At 37.2% G+C, this 19,746-nt stretch overlaps 1 protein-coding gene across 1 annotated transcript; it reads left to right on the top strand.

The window, feature by feature from the left end:
• The first annotated feature begins 16,665 nt into the window (after positions 1-16,665).
• LOC134207990 (uncharacterized) lies at positions 16,666-17,747 on the top strand. The gene is made up of 2 exons (XM_062684097.1): positions 16,666-17,097; positions 17,350-17,747. The coding sequence occupies exons 1-2, from the start codon at positions 16,689-16,691 to the stop codon at positions 17,601-17,603; spliced, it is 663 nt and encodes a 220-aa protein (XP_062540081.1). The 5' UTR covers positions 16,666-16,688; the 3' UTR covers positions 17,604-17,747.
• Positions 17,748-19,746: the final 1,999 nt, after the last annotated feature.

Genomic DNA, 19,746 nt, shown 5'->3' with positions numbered 1-19,746 from the left:
TTGATTGAGCTTGGAGATTGAGAATTAATTAATGCTGCAGCTGAACATGTTTTGACGATTACACAGGAAAAGAAGGATTGTACGGCCTCCATTGTTGCTATAAAGACCTCCTTCTACGATTCTATAGACGGCTGCGTTGATGAAAGGGAATGTGTGTTATCATATTATGAGATGCGATGCTTTCGACTGTTGTGCTCTATTTTGTTTGATTATTATCGGCTTTTTAGTCTTATAAAGCAGCTAAAACGTTGTTGGGTCTATTTTCCGACGTTTCGGTGTATATTTCACTTTCTTCAAGGATTTCTATGATTTTCATGATTTTTTTTACATTAGTTGATTACAAATTTCTTAGTTAATTTTAGGCTTAATGTTGTGTTTGACTTACATGATCGACAAGCTGCAGGATCGTCAAGCTGCTGAAAATGGACAACACAAACATCAAACTTGCCAACTACAACATAGTTAGGGTACGACAAACAAACCCGGTCTACAAACAAACATTATTTACGACTGAGGGTCGTCGGTTCGAGTCCCATCGTAGGAAAGAAGTTACCTCCTATACATTTTTCAAATCACAATCTTCCACCTTATGTACATATTCACATCTGATTCACATTTCTGCCCAAGATTTTGTTTAAAAAATTTGTTAATCACATATAGGGTTATTGCTCCTGGATTTCATCTCATAGCTCCGATATTCATTCTACAAAAAACAAAGCAATGAAAGGAATTTGATTTTTTTTTCTTCTTTTTGTGATTTTTTTCAGCAGTGAGCACGCATGTTAGCAAAAAGGAGCAACTAAATTGGTGCTGTATTTCTTTGTTTCGCTATGAGATGAATATATGTTCAGTGAGATGGAAAACGGAACTGTTACTCTATGTAATTCTGTTAATCACAAATGGTTTAAATATCCTTCATCCCCATAACTGAGACATAAAATAATTCCCATTTTCCTTTTACGAACAAAATATCACAAGTCAGTCCAAAATCTGCCTGATGCAGCTAGGCAGAACTAGGTATTGTATATAAAGCGTGTATAACGCCGTTTCCGTCTGTCACGTTCTTTCGAACATTCCGAACAAGTGCGCGTCGATCCTTGGCGAGTATTATCCTGGCTTCGTTTCCGTGGAGAAACTTCAAAAGCAGAACACTTAAATTGTTATTCGACTTTATTTGCCATCTCAACTAAATGTTTCGATTCCCAGACTTGAATTATTATAACGAATGTAATTAAATTATGATCTGTTGTAAAAACTTGTAAATCAGAGTTAAAATTGAAGGCATGTCATACGATGTTGAACTTAATTTTAAGATTAAAAAAACACCTAAATAAAGTTTTGAAAATAGAAAAGAAAGCAGGTCATAATCATTTGAAAGTTTCGTTTTTCTTAGTATGCAGACTTAGCATTAAATAAACTAAGCTCGTATTTTCATAGTCTATCTTATACAAAGGGCATAAGTGATGTATTAGCATAGTATGATAGCAAACTTTGTTATGAATTAGGAAAATTGCTTTGAAATTCATACCACTTGCGCGATTGATCGTGTTTATTAGTGTTCATTTTAATGATCAATAAGCTCTCCCATTTATTAGTGTGAAGCCAGACCTAACTATAATTACCCATGAATTGTATCAAGATACTCGGTTTGATCGACACCCGACACCCATCTCGCTTCCATGTGCCCATCAGATCGCTGTCGAAAACCACTTCAGCGGGTTATTGTCTGACATTATGGTTACGCGACCAGCCCATCAAATCCTTCTAATCTCCACTACGTGAACGATGGATGATTCTTCCAACCGCTCCCTGCAAGTCGTGGTTCTTTCACCTGCTACATGTACCGGCCGCCATCTGCACCCTACCATATATGATACGCTGCACATTTCTTCTGAAAATTATAAGTGCGCCTGGGTCCTCCATGAGCTTGTCTACGTTTCGTGTCCGTAGATGACTACCTGTGTAATGAGCGCTCCGTGGATAATAAGTTTTGTACAGCGGCGATTTTTTTTTTTCGATCGAATCGATTTTCAGTGTTCAAAGTACGTACGATTCCCAGCCACAATGCGTCTTCAAATTTATCTGCTGGTATCGTTTTCGGCGGTCAGCAATGAGCCCAAGTACACGAATTCGTAAACCACCTCGATTTCGTCACCACCCGTACAAACTTGGAATGGGTGGTTGTCTTCTCATGAACATCTTCCTATCATGTAAGTCGCCTTCGACGTGTTAATGACTAGTCCGATCCACTTACACTCCCTCTTCAGTCTGATGTAGGGGTCCTCCATCTTATCAAAGTTTCGAGTCATATTATCAATGTCGTAAAGCGAAACCAAATAGGTGAACGGACGGTGAAAACTTCAAGTTTGTGCAATTTTTATCGTGATGATGATCCATAATTTAGGTCATTTGATCTATAGTTTTGTTCATATGAGCCATAATTTTGGTGATCAAACCGCCATGGTTGTGTTACCGGCGGGTAACAATTGTCACTAATTCTAAAACATTGATCACGGAAAATAGGGACAAATATTGTTATTCAGTTTCCTTCGATTTGCAACGGTCATTTCATATCGACGCGCATGGGTACAGGGCAGTTGATATATGCGCGTAGCGCACCAGTGCGCCACGTAGAATCTGGGTGCCGAGTGGGTGAACAGATCCACTGAACTGATGAAGAGCGATCAAAATGAAATCGATTGATGAGTTTTGGGCGGGAAAGAGCTGGAAAACGGCGTGAGTGGACAGTTGATGTTAACTCCTGATTTGAGAAGCATCGAGGAAAAAAGGAAATCGAAAGTGAAGAGGTTTTTTTGATACCCGGTAGCTCGCAGTATACGCACGTTTGTTTTAATGATCCGGTTGCGAAAGGTGGATTAAAAACCCGTCAGTGAGTTGACGAACGGATCCGAGTCGTGTTTCGTGACATTTTTCGGCAATCCATCACCCGGTTTATCGGGCTGGTTTCCGTGATCCGAAATCTCCCCAGCGTCCGTACGCCCTGAGACCCGGAATCCAAAAGAGGTCTTGAGCACCCGCCCCAAAGACTGCCGTTGGCTCTAGACCAGCAGTCTGGGGTTTGCTGCCGGTTTCCCTCCGAACCCGAGCTTTTAGGTTCCGGGGTCAAAAAGTAGGTCTTATAGTTATCTACCACATGATCATTAAGCTGCTCTTCGGAATGCTCCCGCCGACATTGGATAATTTTACGCTCGTTCGTACGAAGGCTCCCGTTTATGTCCTTACACATATCATGCTGTAGCACGTGTCTCATACGTGAAATTCTCACTCAATTTCTCATAGAACTGTCGTGTTTCATTAATGCTAAACAGTTGATCCATTCTTGTTCTTCCTGATGGTGCGTATTACTTCCGAAAAATCGAGGTTTGTCTGTTCCGTGAAATATTTAAGCATTGAAACAGGTTAAAGGCGATATTCAATGGAAATATTCCATTTTCTAATTTTATTCTGTTTTATATTTAATAAAATTGAAAGAAACATTCAATAATATAGACATTTGGTACAAAGTAGTATAATCTAAACAATCAATGAGGAAGTGTTGTTCTATAATTTACAGTTTTACTGTTAATACTAAGTGTTGTCGTTTTGAAAATAGAATGTTTCAGTGTCTTCTTCTAATAACAATAGTTTATTTATTGCAACATGTGCTAGCCACGGATAGAAAATCTCTAAAATAAAGACAAAATAAAGTTCAACGTATTATAAGTGAAGAAGATCGATTGGCAACTCAATAGATTCTACGTTGTGTGAGCGGAGGCATCCCAGCCTCACCTCCTAAGGTTCCATTGCTACACACTCTCCACGTGTGGTTCGTCAATAACGAGGATGCTTAGTGGGCACCAGCCTAAGACCACCATACTAGGGGCTGACTAGAGATAAGGGATAACAAATACACAATACGAAAAAGAGGGCTTTTATAGTGATCGAAAATTATTGATTGCGAAGTTGTTGGCTCGTTTTGATGGAGCATTTTTGATCTGTAACGAAAGTCAAACAAAATCATTAAAAACCCTGATTATTCCACCTAGCAGATAGCGGACCATAGCTTCTGAACCCATAGTCCAGTCCAAACAATTTCAAATAGGAAACAATGGGACATAATTCTGCGTCGAATACAGTCTGTGTGAGCAAATCTGTTAAGAACAAATGCCTTATAAATGAGTGAGACGTATAAGTATAAAAAAAAGTATTTTGGCAATAACTTCTTATCCGATCAGGCCAATTTTCAGTGCGCTCATGTTTTTATTATTATTATGTCTTTATTTGTGTGTTTTTTAAATTTTACATTAAGTTCAACACAAACACAGGTGCGCTCATGAAGATGCAGAGGATTCCTCGGTATCTTCTGTTGAAGCAATGAGTAACGAACTAATTTTCTTCCCCTTAACCAAGTTGACTGTGAGGACGTAGCCAGCATCGTTATTGGTCTTGAATTTAAGAAACTCCAGAGCATGTACAATGAGAATAGTGTAGCATGCGTATCACGTATGTCACCGACCCTAGTTCAATTCCATAAAATCGCATTCCTTGCGGCATGCCGTATATAATTCTAGACTCCATAATCCAGCGACTCATCAAGTCGATGCCTTTTGCAATGCTTATGCACTTCGTTTTGGAAGTGTCGTTTTACAGAGTCATCGCTTTATGGTTGTTCCCAGGGCGAGCTGTTCCCATGCTACCCGTCGCACGCTAGTGCCGACGGTGTGATTTATATAATGACTTCAGGTACCTCCAAATGGGAGCTCAAGTTAAGTTAAGAATTTTGAATTAATAAACAGTCTAGTTTGAACGTTCGACGAGTGTGTAACGTTTTTAAAAGATATCACCCGCCGAACAGTTAACCTGTTACATGGCGACCAGTGAACAAGTGGCCGAATCCGGCAATTAATAAAGTGATAAAGACTGGTGAGCCGGCAGGAACCGTCAACCTGCCGGCTGAAGAAAATGTACATAGTTGAGTGGCTAAAATGGATTTAAATGATGCCCGGTATGTCCCCAATTGCGGTTATCACACCATGTGTGTAATTTAGTTCTCGGGTCGAGATTTGCTGACGCAGGACACACAGAATACACAAGTGCATTCGCTACATAATATGTTGGAAAAATGACGTTATATGTTGGACAAAACTTGTTTTCAAAGCTAATGGAAATTTGAACGTGAGTGAACAGAGCAATTGAACCAAAGTTTGTGTACAAGTCGATACGTGTGACCTATAAGATAATAACAAAAACCTACGATCATCGCCTCAGTAGGAGATCGGGATTTATCAATCAAAATGCCTCGTGAGTCAACGCTTGGAAACACGAGACCAAAAGTGGAGCTGCAGGTGGATTTAATTATCGAGTACAGCACAACTCGCGCAACATAATACATGCAGTTGGCGCAGGTGAAGCGAAAAGTACATACGTTTTCACGACGGCACGGTTAATGTGGTGTCCGTCCGGTCGAGCTACGCTGATTTTAGAATAAAGTGCCAATATCGAGGAAGAAAGACATCGACATTAACTCCGGATGCCGCCGTCGCTGTGCTGTCACACAGCAAAATCATCTAACACCATAACCTGGATAAGGCATGTACCCCAATGTCTTTTGAACCGCCGAAAGACTCGACACGGATGGATTCGCTGAAAACATTTAGCAAGTATGCAGCAGTAACCAGGTAATAGCGGAAATTATCTAATTTCAAAAGAAAGTGAGTAAAATGAACAACATGTTGTTTGTATGTACGCATAAAATCAAAGGAAATTATAATCTGTTGAATAATGCTATCTTCTAACTGTCGTGCGACATTTTTCTCTAGATGAGCTCTAGTTTAGTTTCTCCCTTTTCTTGTAAGTCACGGAGTAAATGTAGATTTTTATTGATGATTCAAAATTACAACTTTACGTCTTATATTAGGTTTTCGTATTAATTGTTTAACTGCGGTATTGATTTGTTCGCGCGTATATTTGTTCGTTTAAAACCCAAAAAAAAAGCACACAATGAGAAAGTAATTAATAATAATACTAAAAACCACTTATAAACTTCAACGAAAAACGAATTTGAATTTTTTTACATTTTACGAAGAAGTGAATCTTTTTATGCGTTTTAATGAAATTACAAAGGCATAGAAACAAGGTGAATCAATATTTAGCTTCTAAAAATAAGTGTTTTTAATAGAAGGGATCGTTATGCAGTCGAAGAAAATCGTTAAATACATGTTTACGATAAAGAAAATTCATGTTGCAACTGAATTGCGCAATACAAAAGTGCAGTAGAATCACTCGAGTATGGATGACGTTTAGCAGTTTAGTTTAGAGTTTTACTATTTATTTATTTAAATTAATATGATCATTGCCACAAATGCACATAATAATTAAATCAAACAGTGAAAGACTAATAAATTTGAAAAATTTATATAAAAAAAAATCATTATTATTATTATATATTGCTATTTATAATATTATTGCTGAACACATTATTGAAGAATTGAAATTACAAAATTATTCAAATTAACAAAAAAAAAGAATAGATTTTATTTAGAAAAAAAAAGCTATCAAACTTGTTAGAAAAGAATCCCAGTGTAACTAAAAACTTACTAACAATTCTAAACAAACATCTTTTTTTGTACGAAGTTGTCATAAATTTATCTACTTTGTTGCAATTAAGCGTACTAATCCTAAACTATATTTTTGAGTTAAAGACTCCGTTGTGCATTTACACCTTTCTGCTGTCAGAAATTTGACAATTGCAAAAATACAATTTAATTTTATTCTTTTTAATTTTAATTCATATATTTTGTTGGTAATTCAGTTGTATCTTTTTTATTTGTGACTAGATTATTTATAAATAATGTCATGGCAAACTCTATTACCAAAATTTCGAATAATATCAAACATGCAACGTGTATCATACGACGGAAATTTGTCCTTGAAAGGAAATTTAAATTATTTGTAAACTAACTCAAGCCGTTTCTAATGCATACTTAAAACTAATGTCCAAAACTGACCTATAAAAAAAAAACATATTTTCTCATCCTATATATATTTTTTTTCCAAAATGTGGTAACTCATCAAACTGCTAATTTTATTTTTTCACCTTAGCATTACTTCATGTAACCATTCAAAAACATGTTTTTAAGCCTATCTAAATTTGTTTATACATTTGAAAATAATCATTTAAATGAACTATGCATCTTAGTTTCAGGTTAAACTTAAAATAAAATGACAAAAAAAAAGTTTTTGTAATTTTGTGGTTTTCTAAAATGTAAGCACAATATTCCCATTCATGCAATCTCATTTTTGTTAAGTTTTTTTTGCATCGCCAAATTAGGTACCCATTTATAAATACTTTCATGAAGAGTACACTCAACTATAACATTTTACTTTTTTCTTCGAGCAAAAAGTTTTCACTTTGATCATCCAAGGAAGAAAAAAAAAACATTTATTTGCATTCTTTCTGTATTACTTAATTGATTTTAACCTAATCGTACAAGTTTCTTTCTCCTCTATCCTACTATTCACCGTATAAAAGTGAATGGCTATATTTATCTGGCTCAAATTTGCCTTCAAAATTAAAAACAATGCAAATTTCGTAAACATTGATCATTACCAATCAATAACAAAAAAAATGATCAATCAAACACAATATTTGGTATTCATTATAAATTTATCCCTACACTTACAAAAATCTCCGCATTATATTCATGAGTTCAAACATGGATTTTGCAATGGGGGTAGCGAAATGGATTCCATATTTTCGAGACATATATTCCATGCATTGCATGAGTGTTCACACATACTATCCATGTGGGTCATAGTAACCATTTGTGAATTTGTATGCAATTAAGTATGTGCCGTCGCATGATATGCATATTTCAAAATACATGGATTTTTGCCATAAAGTATGTGTCGATTTTCCTGAGTTATACCCTTATTTTTTGTTTCTTCTTTCCAATAATAAAAAAAACATGTTTTCCTTCTCGGGCTATATTTTACATTTTCACAAATAGAGGTGAACTCACAGTACTTTCATTTTGAACTTTTAGCTTTGCTACTACGATGTAAAACGTTAAGATTTTTCCCCAGTGTTATTAATTTTTAATAAAATATACCTAAACCAAAAATATCTTATAAATAATAATATATAAAGAAAATATAAAATTCCAAAATCAAGATTTGCAACATACTAATTATTTCAAATATTTCTGATATTACTAAAAAAAGTAAGATTTAAATTCAACACAATAATTATATTATAATGAACTCATAAACAAAAGCAAAATTAACAATTGAAAAACTCAATTCAAAAACAAAACTGTTATAATTTGTCAACAATAACAAATAAATAACTTAAACTTTTAAAAATCATTAATAACAACCCTCGAATAATGAAAATTTGAATATAAAATGTAGAAATATAAAATACGATATGATTAGATATTTCTAAAATAAAACTAAACAAAATACAAATAAAATAGCTAAAAACTTTATAATGTCAACTACAAAAAACACATAAATAATAATATCAACAAATTACAAAGTAAGCTCAAACATATTTATTTCATTTTATTATTTATTACGTAATTACTGGGCGAAAAGGCTTAAAATCCCCAGAATTTCGTTAAAAACCAATACATTTCATTATTTATTTACTCAACCCCTGGGCGAAAAGGCTTAAAATCCCCAGAAGGTTGTTAAAATTAGGAAACAAAATTATAATATTCTCCTTAGCTATGCGAAAAGGCTTAAAATCCATAGCAAGGAATGCCTGGGTGCTAAAAGTGATAGAAAAAAGGGTTTGCAGGCCTGCACCCACGTATTTATTTATTATTGAATTTTAAAATATTGCCCCAGATGCCCGGATTAAAAGGATACCGGATGCCGGAAGAAGAAATGGCCAAGCTCTAGTGCTTGTTGCCTAAATTTATTTGAAAAGCGACCAGATAAGTCTGCGCACGCTAGTTTTTTATTATTACCCGGATGCCTGCCTCAATGAAGAGCAGAAGGACGTCATAGAATATAGGAAAAATTGTTTATCAGCTATAATAATTTTGTCATGGATAGCGACAACGTTGAAAAAAATCAAGAATGTTCAAATATATATATTTAATACTTTATTGATTTTGGATCTGTCCTTAATTATATGTTTTTTTCTATGCAACATTAATTTTTCTACTATATATTTCGTAAGACGTAACGAATTATACAGAAGAAAAAAAACTGCTTTAGCAAAATTCATATTGAGACCTTTTCGCTTAAATTGATTAAATTACCAGTTCCATTTCTTAAAAACAAGAAAATGTTATTCATTGCAACGTTCAAACACAGAAGCCTGATCAACTTCATGTGTACGAAGCAGTTACAAATGAAGAAGCATTTCTTTTACCTAAACTCGGTTTTGTATATTAAAACGTAGATTTCACAAAATTATCGGTTCGTTAGAGAAAAACTAAAGGTATTTGAATGAATGTCTACCGATCTTCAGTAAATAATCCAAAGCATATTGGACAAAAGCATTATTATTATTTGTATAACACTACTTCAACTGCAATTTAATTATTTAAAAAAATATATAGAGTTTTTAAGTGGAATGTACACTGAAAAGTGGAGATTATTATTGCACACCTTTCGAATTGATATTTTAAAAATTAAAATGATAGCATATTCTTAAATACTAATGAAACTTATCCTTTATTTTGAATCACACGAAATTGAGAATGCAATTCACCCATTATCAGATAGAATTATGGAAAACAACCACCAACAAAATATCATAACAAACATATTGCCATTGACATTGTACCATGTGAAATCATTCTTTTCGAAAAGAGGGATGAGCTTAAAATGTAAGAAAGTAAAATTTACTGAAGGAACAGGATTATAATCATTGTAATTTGTGAGAGGTATTTGAAGTCAAAATTAAAAATGATCTTCAATCATTTTTCAGTAAAGGGTGGTGGTGTAGCATGCGTTATCACGTATGTCACCGACCCTAGTTCAATTCCATAAAATCGCATTCCTTGCGGCATGCCGTATATAATTCTAGACTCCATAATCCAGCGACTCATCAAGTCGATGCCTTTTGCAATGCTTATGCACTTCGTTTTGGAAGTGTCGTTTTACAGAGTCATCGCTTTATGGTTGTTCCCAGGGCGAGCTGTTCCCATGCTACCCGTCGCACGCTAGTGCCGACGGTGTGATTTATATAATGACTTCAGGTACCTCCAAATGGGAGCTCAAGTTAAGTTAAGAATTTTGAATTAATAAACAGTCTAGTTTGAACATTCGACGAGTGTGTAACGTTTTTAAAAGATATCACCCGCCGAACAGTTAACCTGTTACAATAGCTTTCCAGTCCCTAGAAAACTATCAATTTGGTGAGCTGTGGACATTTGTTGTTTCTTGACCAATCACGACTAGCAATTGCTATTGAATTGGATAACGATCGGGGAATGTTAATATCGACGAAAATGGTGTGGTACCAAGAAGTTTTACGTCTTGGCCAAATGCGAGAAAGACAGTATCACTACTAGGTGAATTAAATTCGGTTTTTCGTATGGAATTGCACTGAAAAATCAGCGTCGTGTTCACCCAGTTAGCCCATCGGTCCACTGGTTCTCGTCTGATTCCTTGGCCTTAAACGAGATTATTATTATTTATTATTTATTCAGACTAAGGCCGAAGTGGCCTGTGCGGTATATAAAAGTCTTCTCCATTCGGCTCGGTCCATGGCTACACGTCGCCAACCACGCAGTCTACGGAGGGTCCGCAAGTCATCTTCCACCTGATCGATCCACCTGGCCCGCAGCGCACCTCACCTTCTTGTGCCCGTCGGATCGTTGTCGCGAACCATTTTCTCCGGGTTACTGTCCGACATTCTGGCTGGGTGCCCGGCCAACTGCAGTCGTCCGATTTTCGCTGTGTGAACGATGGAAGGTTCTCCCAGCAGCTCATGCAACTCGCGGTTCATTCGCCTCCTCCACGTACCGTTTGCCATCTGCACACCACCATAGATGATACGCAGCACTTTCCTTTCGAAAACTCCAAGTGCGCGTTGGTCCTCCACGAGCATCGTCCAGGTCTCGTGTCCGTAGAGGACTACCGGTCTAATGAGCGTTTTGTAGATTGTCAGTTTGGTACGGCGGCAAACTCTATTCGATCGGAGCGTCTTGCGGAGTCCAAAGTACGTACGATTTCCAGCCACTATGCGTCTCCGAATTTCTCTGCTGGTGTCATTTTCGGCAGTCACCAGTGAGCCCAAGTACACACATTCTTCTACCACCTCGATTTCGTCAACACCGATGCAAACTCGCGGTGCGTGGCTCACATTGTTTTCTCTTGAACCTCTTCCTAACATGTATTTCGTCTTCGACGAGTTGATGACTAGTCCGATCCGCTTAGCTCCCCTCTTCAGTCTGATGTGCAGGCTTCCTCAATCTTCTCAAAATTACGTGCCATAATATCTATGTCGTCGGCGAAACCAAAAAGTTGGACGGACTTATTGAAAATTGTACCACTCGTGTTAATCCCTGCTCTTCGTATTACCCCTTCCAAAGCGATGTTGAATAGCAGACACGAAAGACCATCACCTTGCCGTAACCCTCTGCGCTTTTCGAAGGGACTCGAGAATGCCCCTGAAACTCAAACTACGCACATCACCCGATCCATCGTCGCTTTGATCAACCGTGTAAGTTTATCCGGAAAACCGTGTTCGTGCATTAGCTGCCATAGCTGGTCCCGATCGATAGTATCATATGCGGCTTTGAAGTCGATGAATAGATGATGTGTGGGCACGTTGTATTCGTTCAGCAATGTGATTGCGAGGTAGTTGCTACAATCCAGCTTATCGCCCTTTTCCTTCCATCCACTCCTGCGGCAAAACTTCCTCCTCCCAAATCTTGGTAATGACCCAGTGCAGCGCTCTAGCCAGTGTCTCACCACCGTGTTTAAATAGCTCTCCTGGTAGTTGGTCAACCCCAGAGGCTTTGTTGTTCTTCAGCCGGATTTCCTCCTGGATTTCCTGGAGATCCGGAGCCGGTAAAATTATGTCCTGCGCGCGTTCTCCCAGGTCCATCACCATACCGCCATCTTCGTCTGCCACATCGCCATTCAGGTGTTCTTCGTAGTGCTGCCGCCACCTTTGGATCACCTCACGCTCATTCGTAAGAAGGTTCCCGTTTATGTCCTTACACATATCAGGCTGTGGCACGTGGCCCTTACGTGAACGGTTTATCTTCTCATAGAACTTTCGTGTGTTATTAGCGCGGTACAGTTACTCCGTCTCTTCACGGTCTCGATCTTCCTGCTGGCGCTTTTTCCTCCGGAAAATCGAGTTTTGTCTGTTCCGCGCCTGTTTATATCGTGCCTCGTTCGCCCTCGTGCGGCGTTGCAGCAATCTCGCCCATGCTGCATTCTTCTCTTCCACTAACTGCTCATATTCGCCGTCATACCAGCCGTTTCTCTGATCCGGGGGCACCGTGCCAAGTGCAGCGGTTGCGGTGCTACCAATGGCGGATCGAATATCTCTCCAGCCATCTTCAAGAGACGCTGCGCCTAGCTGCTCTTCCGTTGGGAGTGCCACTTCCAGCTGCTGCGCGTATTCTTGGGCTAGTCTAGTGTCTTGTAGCCACCCAATGTTAAGCCGCGGCGTCCGACTTCGACGCGTGTTGTACACCGTCGAGAGTTTTGAGTGCAGGCATACTGCAACGAGGTAGTGGTCGGATTCAATATTCGCACTGCGGTAAGTGCGGACGTTGGTGATGTCGGAGAAGAATTTACCGTCGATTAGAACGTGGTCGATTTGGTTTTCCGTTTCTTGGTTAGGTGATCTCCATGTGGCCTTGTGGATATTTTTGCGGGGAAAGAAGGTGCTTCGGACTACCATTCCGCAGGAGGCTGCGAAGTTTATGCATCGTTGACCGTTGTCATTCGATACGGTGTGCAGACTATCCGGTCCGATGACCGGTCTATACATTTCCTCCCTTCCTACCTGTGCGTTCATGTCACCGATGACGATTTTGACGTCCCGCAGTGGGCATCCATCGTATGTCTGCTCCAGCTGTACGCAGAACGCTTCTTTCTCGTCGTCGGGTCTCCCTTCGTGTGGGCAGTGCACGTTGATGATGCTATAGTTAAAGAAACGACCTTTAATCCTCAGCTTGCACATCCTTGCGTTGATTGGCAGCCACTCAATCACGCGTTGGCGCATCTTACCCAGCACTATGAAGCCGGTTCCCAGCTTGTTGGTGGTGCCACAGCTTTGGTAGAAGGTAGCCGCCCGATGCCCGCTTTTCCACACTTTCTGTCCTGTCCAGCAAATCTCCTGCAGCGCCACGACGTTGAAGTTGCGGGGATGTATCTCATCGTAGATCATCCTGTCGCAACCTGCGAAACCTAGCGACTTGCAATTCCATGTTCCAAGCTTCCAATCGTGATCCTGTATTCGTCGCCTAGGTCTTTGCCGATTAAATCGAGTCGGATTATCTCTTATATTGTTCGTAATGATTGGTTTTCTAGGCGGCTTATTGGGCCTGCGCAAACCTCCTGTCTCGTCGGAGGACCGTCGTGTCAGGGCTGTTTAGCGTCCCACCTAACACCAGGACTTGGGCTTGTGCGCTTTGAGCGCCACACGGTCGCTTTGGTGGGGCCTACTTGCGGATACATGCATCTTTTTAAAGAGGTTTAACAGGGCCCACTGTCAAACCCCACCACATCCTAGGCAAGCCCCACAACTCGCAGATGGCCTGGGGAGGGATCGTCAAGCCCTTGGACATAATCCCTGCTGCCCGAGCCCGAGGGCCTCCAACGAGGATCCTTCTCAAATAGCCAGTAACAGAATGTCCGTAAACTATTTCAAAAGTTCCTCATTTTATTCGAAGTAATAATTGAAAATATGAAAATATATGTGGCATCAAGAAGATCTGCAACAAATCATTGAAAGTTACACAGTGCAAATATTTTTTTTTCCAAAAACAATTTATTCAAATGTTTGAACTCACCTACGGTTTATAGAAGGAATGTTTAATAACTGTGTTGAACTTAATTTAAAAAAAAACACCTGAAAAAAGATAAAAAAAGAAGAAATATGTGCATGCGTTTCTCTGCAAAAAAATGCCTAAAAAACCATCTGATGCTCTAAAACATCACTCAAAGTTAGATATTTCAAGTTTTTTTTTTCTAAGGTTTTCCATCAGAAGTTTTTTAATGATTTGATAACGGATTATAAATGATCAAAAAGGCAAAAAGGTCAAAGAAGGTGGAAACATGAAAAAAGAAGGGAAGAAGGAAAAAGGAAGGAAGAATAATTGCTAAGAGAAGGAAGTAGGAAGACGGAAGAAAAAATAAGGCAAAAAAGAAGGAAGAACGAAGAACGCAGAAAGAAGTAGGAGGAAGGAAAAAGTTTGTAAAGAAAAGAAAGAAAATAGAAAAAAAAGTAAGAAGGATAAAAGAAGAAAGAAGAAAAAAGATTTAAAAAAAATAGGGACGAAGCAGTAGGGAGGAGAGAGAAGGATCAAAGAAATAGTAAGAAGAAAAAAAAGAAGAGCAAAGAAGATAGAAAAAACAAGTAATAAGGAAGAAAGAAGGAAGAAAAAGGAACGAACGAGAAAGAAGATAGAATAAATATATCTAATAATATCTAAGGAAGAAGGAGAAGGAAGAAGGAAAAAGATAAAAGTGGAGGAAGACGGAAAAGGAAGCTGAAGGAAGAAGAGGGATTATAGTAAAGAAGGAAACAGAGGAGAAAGAAGGAAGAAGGAAAGAAAAAGAAGTAAGAAATTCAATAAAAGAAGGAATGGAGAGAGAAGGAGAAGAAGAAGGCAGAAGCAAGAAGGAAAAAGAAAGAAAGAAGTCCCTCTCGACCTTTTGTTCTTTTCGACATTTTTTTTACTTTTCGATCATTTGTCCCTTATTCTTTAACCTCTTGTCCCTAACCCTTTTGTAAACATGTTTTGATGTGTTAGTGTGATCAGCAGGTTGTAGGACAAAAGGTCGAAGGTCAAAAGGTCGAAAGGCCAAAACGTGGAAGGATCAAAAGGTGGAAAAGACAAAACGTCGAAACAAAAAATCTGGGTCAAAAGGTCGAAAGGATGAAAGGTCGGAAGACCAAACGATGGAAATTACGGTCGTAGGAAAAAAGGTTGAAGGTTTTAAGATCGAGGGGCAAAAGATTGAATGTCAAATGATCAAAGGGTCAAACAGTTGAACGGTCAAAAGGTGAGATGGGATAAAAGGTCGAAATTACAAAAAAATAGGCAAACGTCGAGTGTAAATCAACCATTCTTTTGCACATTTATGTTTACTTGTGTTTCACCTGATAATATTTCATTGTTGAATTTTTCCTTCTTTTAAGCATAGGCCTTCCTTTCGAGTTTTGCAAATTTATATTTATTTGTGTACCTTTTGATTTTTGTTGTTGAATTTGTTATTTTTTTAATCATATGTTTTGGTTTCGACTTTCGCATATTTATATTTACTGGAATTTCACCTGATAATATTTCATTCCAGAAGTTTCCCTTTGCTCAAAAATAGGGTATTCTTCAGAGGTATATTGTCAAATCAATATTTTCATCAAAGTCTTGCTAGGCTTTATTTACTTAAATCTAAATTCCTTTATCTAGTTCTTTACTCATTTACATTAAAATGATTTTTCGAAATATTTAATTAATAGCTTAACATACCTTCTTCTAGTGATAATAATTTAATTTTTATATGCTTAAAAGACGATACATTTTAACGGGAATACAATTCGTTTTGAAATAAATATTCAGCGATTCCACGGGAAAAGAATAAAGTTGAAAAAAAAAGTTGTCCAATTTTGCTCAAAATCGCTTGGTATGTTCTTCATCGAAAATAATTAGACCCGTACTTTTTAATTTTTTTATTAGGGTGACCATGTTTGATATAGGGTTACCAGAAAATCGCTATTTTTCGAAATTTTTTATTTAAAAAAAACATAACTTTTGAACCACTGTATCGATTTGCAATGTTTTTTTATGGATAGAAAGCTTATTACTTCTAGTTCTTACTAAAAATTTTGCTTTGGTGTATTGGTGTACTCAAATTTGCTAAAATGGTCAAAATATTCGTTTTTAAGATTTTTAAATGTTGGACCACAACGACTATATATTTTATATTTTTTTTATGAAAATTCAAATATTTTTACATACCATATCAAAAAATTAGAAATGTTCATCGAGCCGTTTTTGAAAATTTCAAGTTTTCTGCCCATACACACATGGAATGAACGTTATTCTCCACTATTTCAAATAGCTCAAATTAAATCAAAAGTATGAAAATGTTATTAAAGAGTGTTTGTTTGGCCTCGTTTATTAGAAGAATTTACGAAACGCAATAGTTGAAAATAATTCAATCGGAATAGTCTGGTGTTGTTATTGATGACTTCAGTCTCCAAAATCGGCAAAGCAATATGTCGTTTTTCAAAAAGGTTGGTTTTCAGCGATCCATACAATAGGTTACCTGCTTTGTATATATGTTTTCAATATTTTTGATGCAGGTAATTCATTGTATTTTCTTTTTTGATTATGATTCACCTGTCTCCTTTTCCTTGTTCACTCTACCTAAATGATACCCAAAGGGACTATTTAAAGTGGTCTATAAGATAAAGTATATGTCAGTCAAGAAAATCAGTGAAATTGTCTAGTTGCCTTACTGAAGAAACGTTTAATACAATGAAGCACGAATGCTCAAATTGCCATGTTTGGAGTAATTGTTACAGGAAACTTACTCCTAAACTGTATGATTATGCAGCGGAAAGGAGAATAAAATTGGATAAAAGCTGTTCCTACATTTGTAATACCTGCTATTGCCGACTTTATCGCATTATCAAGAAAGGAAACGAGCCAGCAGCTCCAAGTGCAGTTAATATAGAATGTGAAAATCAAGAACTCACCGTTTCTGAACCATCGAAACTTGATGATCTCGCCGTTGCCGGACCATCAGGCACCAATAATTTCGCCGTGGCGGGACCATCTAGAGTGAACAATTTCGCCGCACCAGCAAACATCAATAATGGTGGTTTCGAAATAATCGATCCCAATGCCGCTGGATCATCGGAAATTGACGCTGTTCCTAGTGTTGGTAAGTAGAATAATCTCTTCTTTTTGTTCATTCAGACATCATGATTTGCTACGTTATACTAGTTGTACTCGATTATTCAGCAAATTGAAAGAACATCAGTTCCGTATAATCTTACCTAATCCGACCTAGTAGCTCAATTTGTAGAGCAGTTGCCTATCATGCAACAAAATAGAATAATCGAATACAATATGTATTACATTATATGAAGAAACATGCTCCTAACTAATAGTTATTTTTCCATCTTGTTTTCAGAATCTTTGTTTTCTTTGGAATCAACGAGTGCTGAATCAATTGGTAGCGCTGGTGCCCAGAAACCCGGAGACGGTCAGGAAATTCTTCAACAAATGAAGGCAAAATTTGATGAAATATCTGACAGAAACGATCGATATAGGATTCTAACTTCCCTTCCCAAATCCTGGACTGCATACAAAATGATGCAAGAATTCGGTGTTTCGCAACGAACTGCTCAACGTGCAAAGAAATTACAGATTGAAAAGGTTTTATGAGCACACCGGAGACCAGAGTAAATATGTTGTCTTTGAGCGATGATACTCTAACTGTAGTTAGGGACTTTTATAATAGTGACGAGATAAGCAGAGCATGTCCTGGGAAAAGGGATTTCGTTATTGAAAATATGGCAGGAGAAAAAGTGCATGTACGCAAGTTACTTTTATGTAACCTTCGTGAAATTTATTCAATTTTCAAAGAGCAATATTTTACTTTCAAAATTGGATTTTCAATGTTTTCCAGCAGCCGCCCAAAAAATTATGTTCTAGCTGGTTCAAGTGGAACGCATACTGTCTGTGTATGCATTTATCATCAGAATGTTAAATTAATGTTCAAAACCCTTAAGGACAAGAAACTTATTCATAACCATTTAAAAACGTATCATGACTTGTTTTTTAAAATACTTTGTGAAAATCCTACAGAGAAATGTTGGTTGAAAACCTGTGATCATTGCCCGGGTACGCAGACACTAGAGAATGACCTGATGAATTCTCTTGAAAATGTCGATTCCTTAGAATTTAAACAATGGAGGCAAACAGATAGTTGTCATTTAAATTCAATGCGAATGGATGCAGAAGAGTATGTGGAAACATTTTTAGAAAAATTAAGCGAATTATCTCCGCATAATTTTATTGCAGAGCAACAAGGAAACTACTTAAAACAACTTAAAATTAATTTGGAAGCAACTGATTGCATTATAATTGCTGACTTCTCTGAAAATTACTCTTTTGTTATTCAGGACGCTATAAAAGGTTTTCATTGGGCAAACGCTCAATGCACAATCCATCCTTTTGCCATATATTATAAAGATGAAGCACAAAATTTAAAGTTTACAAGCTTCATAGCAATCGCAGAATTTACTAAACATAACCATGTTGCCGTTCGGCTGTTTATAACAAATTGTGTGAATTTCATTTAAAAAAAGCTTCCTTACCTGAAAAATATTCATTTTTTTTCTGATGGATCAGGCAGTCAATACAAAAATAAGATGACTGCTTTCAATTTGTGCCACATGTATAAAGACTTCGGTCTTAAAGCAGAGTGGAACTTTTTGCCACTTGCCATGGAAAAGGGCCTTGTGACGCTTTAGGAGGTGTTCTAAAGCGAAACGCTTCAAAAGCAAGTTTACAAGGCCATCATATTACAACTGCGTACGAACTTTACTCTTGGGCTGTTTCTAAAGTAGATTCCAAAATGTATTACGAGTTTTTCTCCGAAAAAGATTACAATGCAATGGAAAAGAAAATAAAGAACCGTTATACTAATGTAAAACAAATCTCTGGGACACAATCGTTTCATTACTTTAAGCCACAAAATGAAAATTACATTATCGTGAAACGGTTTTCGTTTTCAGATGAAGAAAAGTGTTTTAAATTGTAAGAATTTTGCTATGTAATATTTTTTGATATATATTATGAAAAATAAAAATAATCAAATTAAATGCTGAGTTTTAATTGAAGGTAATCAGAGAAAACCATTGCTTGTAGTCTAAAGCTTTGAGATTTGAGCTACCATTCCTCAATATAGCAGAGCCAAGATTCTCTCAGACAGCGCTGGTTGCCAAATTTTTAATAATACCAATGGAAAGCATTCATTACACAAAGAATTTCAACGTAGATTTCATTGGTCGGAAAAATTGTGTTTTTTGGACTTCAAAATTGATTTTTTAACTTCACTAAATATAAAAAAAAATCTACACGCTAAAAAAAATATATTCTAGTTTCAGTTCGGTTCACTCAAAATGACCCTTTTGTGGAATAATTCAAAATAGTTAAGTTTACTCAGTCGTGGTTTACGCTACCACTCAAATTCGGCATGAGTGCCTCTGCAACCCTTATGAGCACTCATGCTGAATTAGGACGCTAACGGACCATTGTGGTTCCAGTTAAAGCGTAAACCATGGTTGAGTAAACCCTAGCAATGTTGGTCTCTGCTTTTAAACAATGTGAGGGTGATTTATAGTTCTTACATTTAATGGGGTCAGAATTGGACAAGCCTCCCCTACTTTTGATTTGATAGGTACATTACTTCACAAATAAAACTAGATTAGTACACATGGTTATCATGAATTTATTAGGAATAAGTTTGATAACTTCAACAGAATGATTCCCGCAGTTATTTTGAAGTGATGGAAAATTATGC

This window comes from Armigeres subalbatus, chromosome 1 (genome assembly GCF_024139115.2).
Source record: "Armigeres subalbatus isolate Guangzhou_Male chromosome 1, GZ_Asu_2, whole genome shotgun sequence".
NCBI lineage: Eukaryota > Metazoa > Arthropoda > Insecta > Diptera > Culicidae > Armigeres > Armigeres subalbatus.
This window is presented reverse-complemented; position numbering and strand designations above follow the sequence as displayed.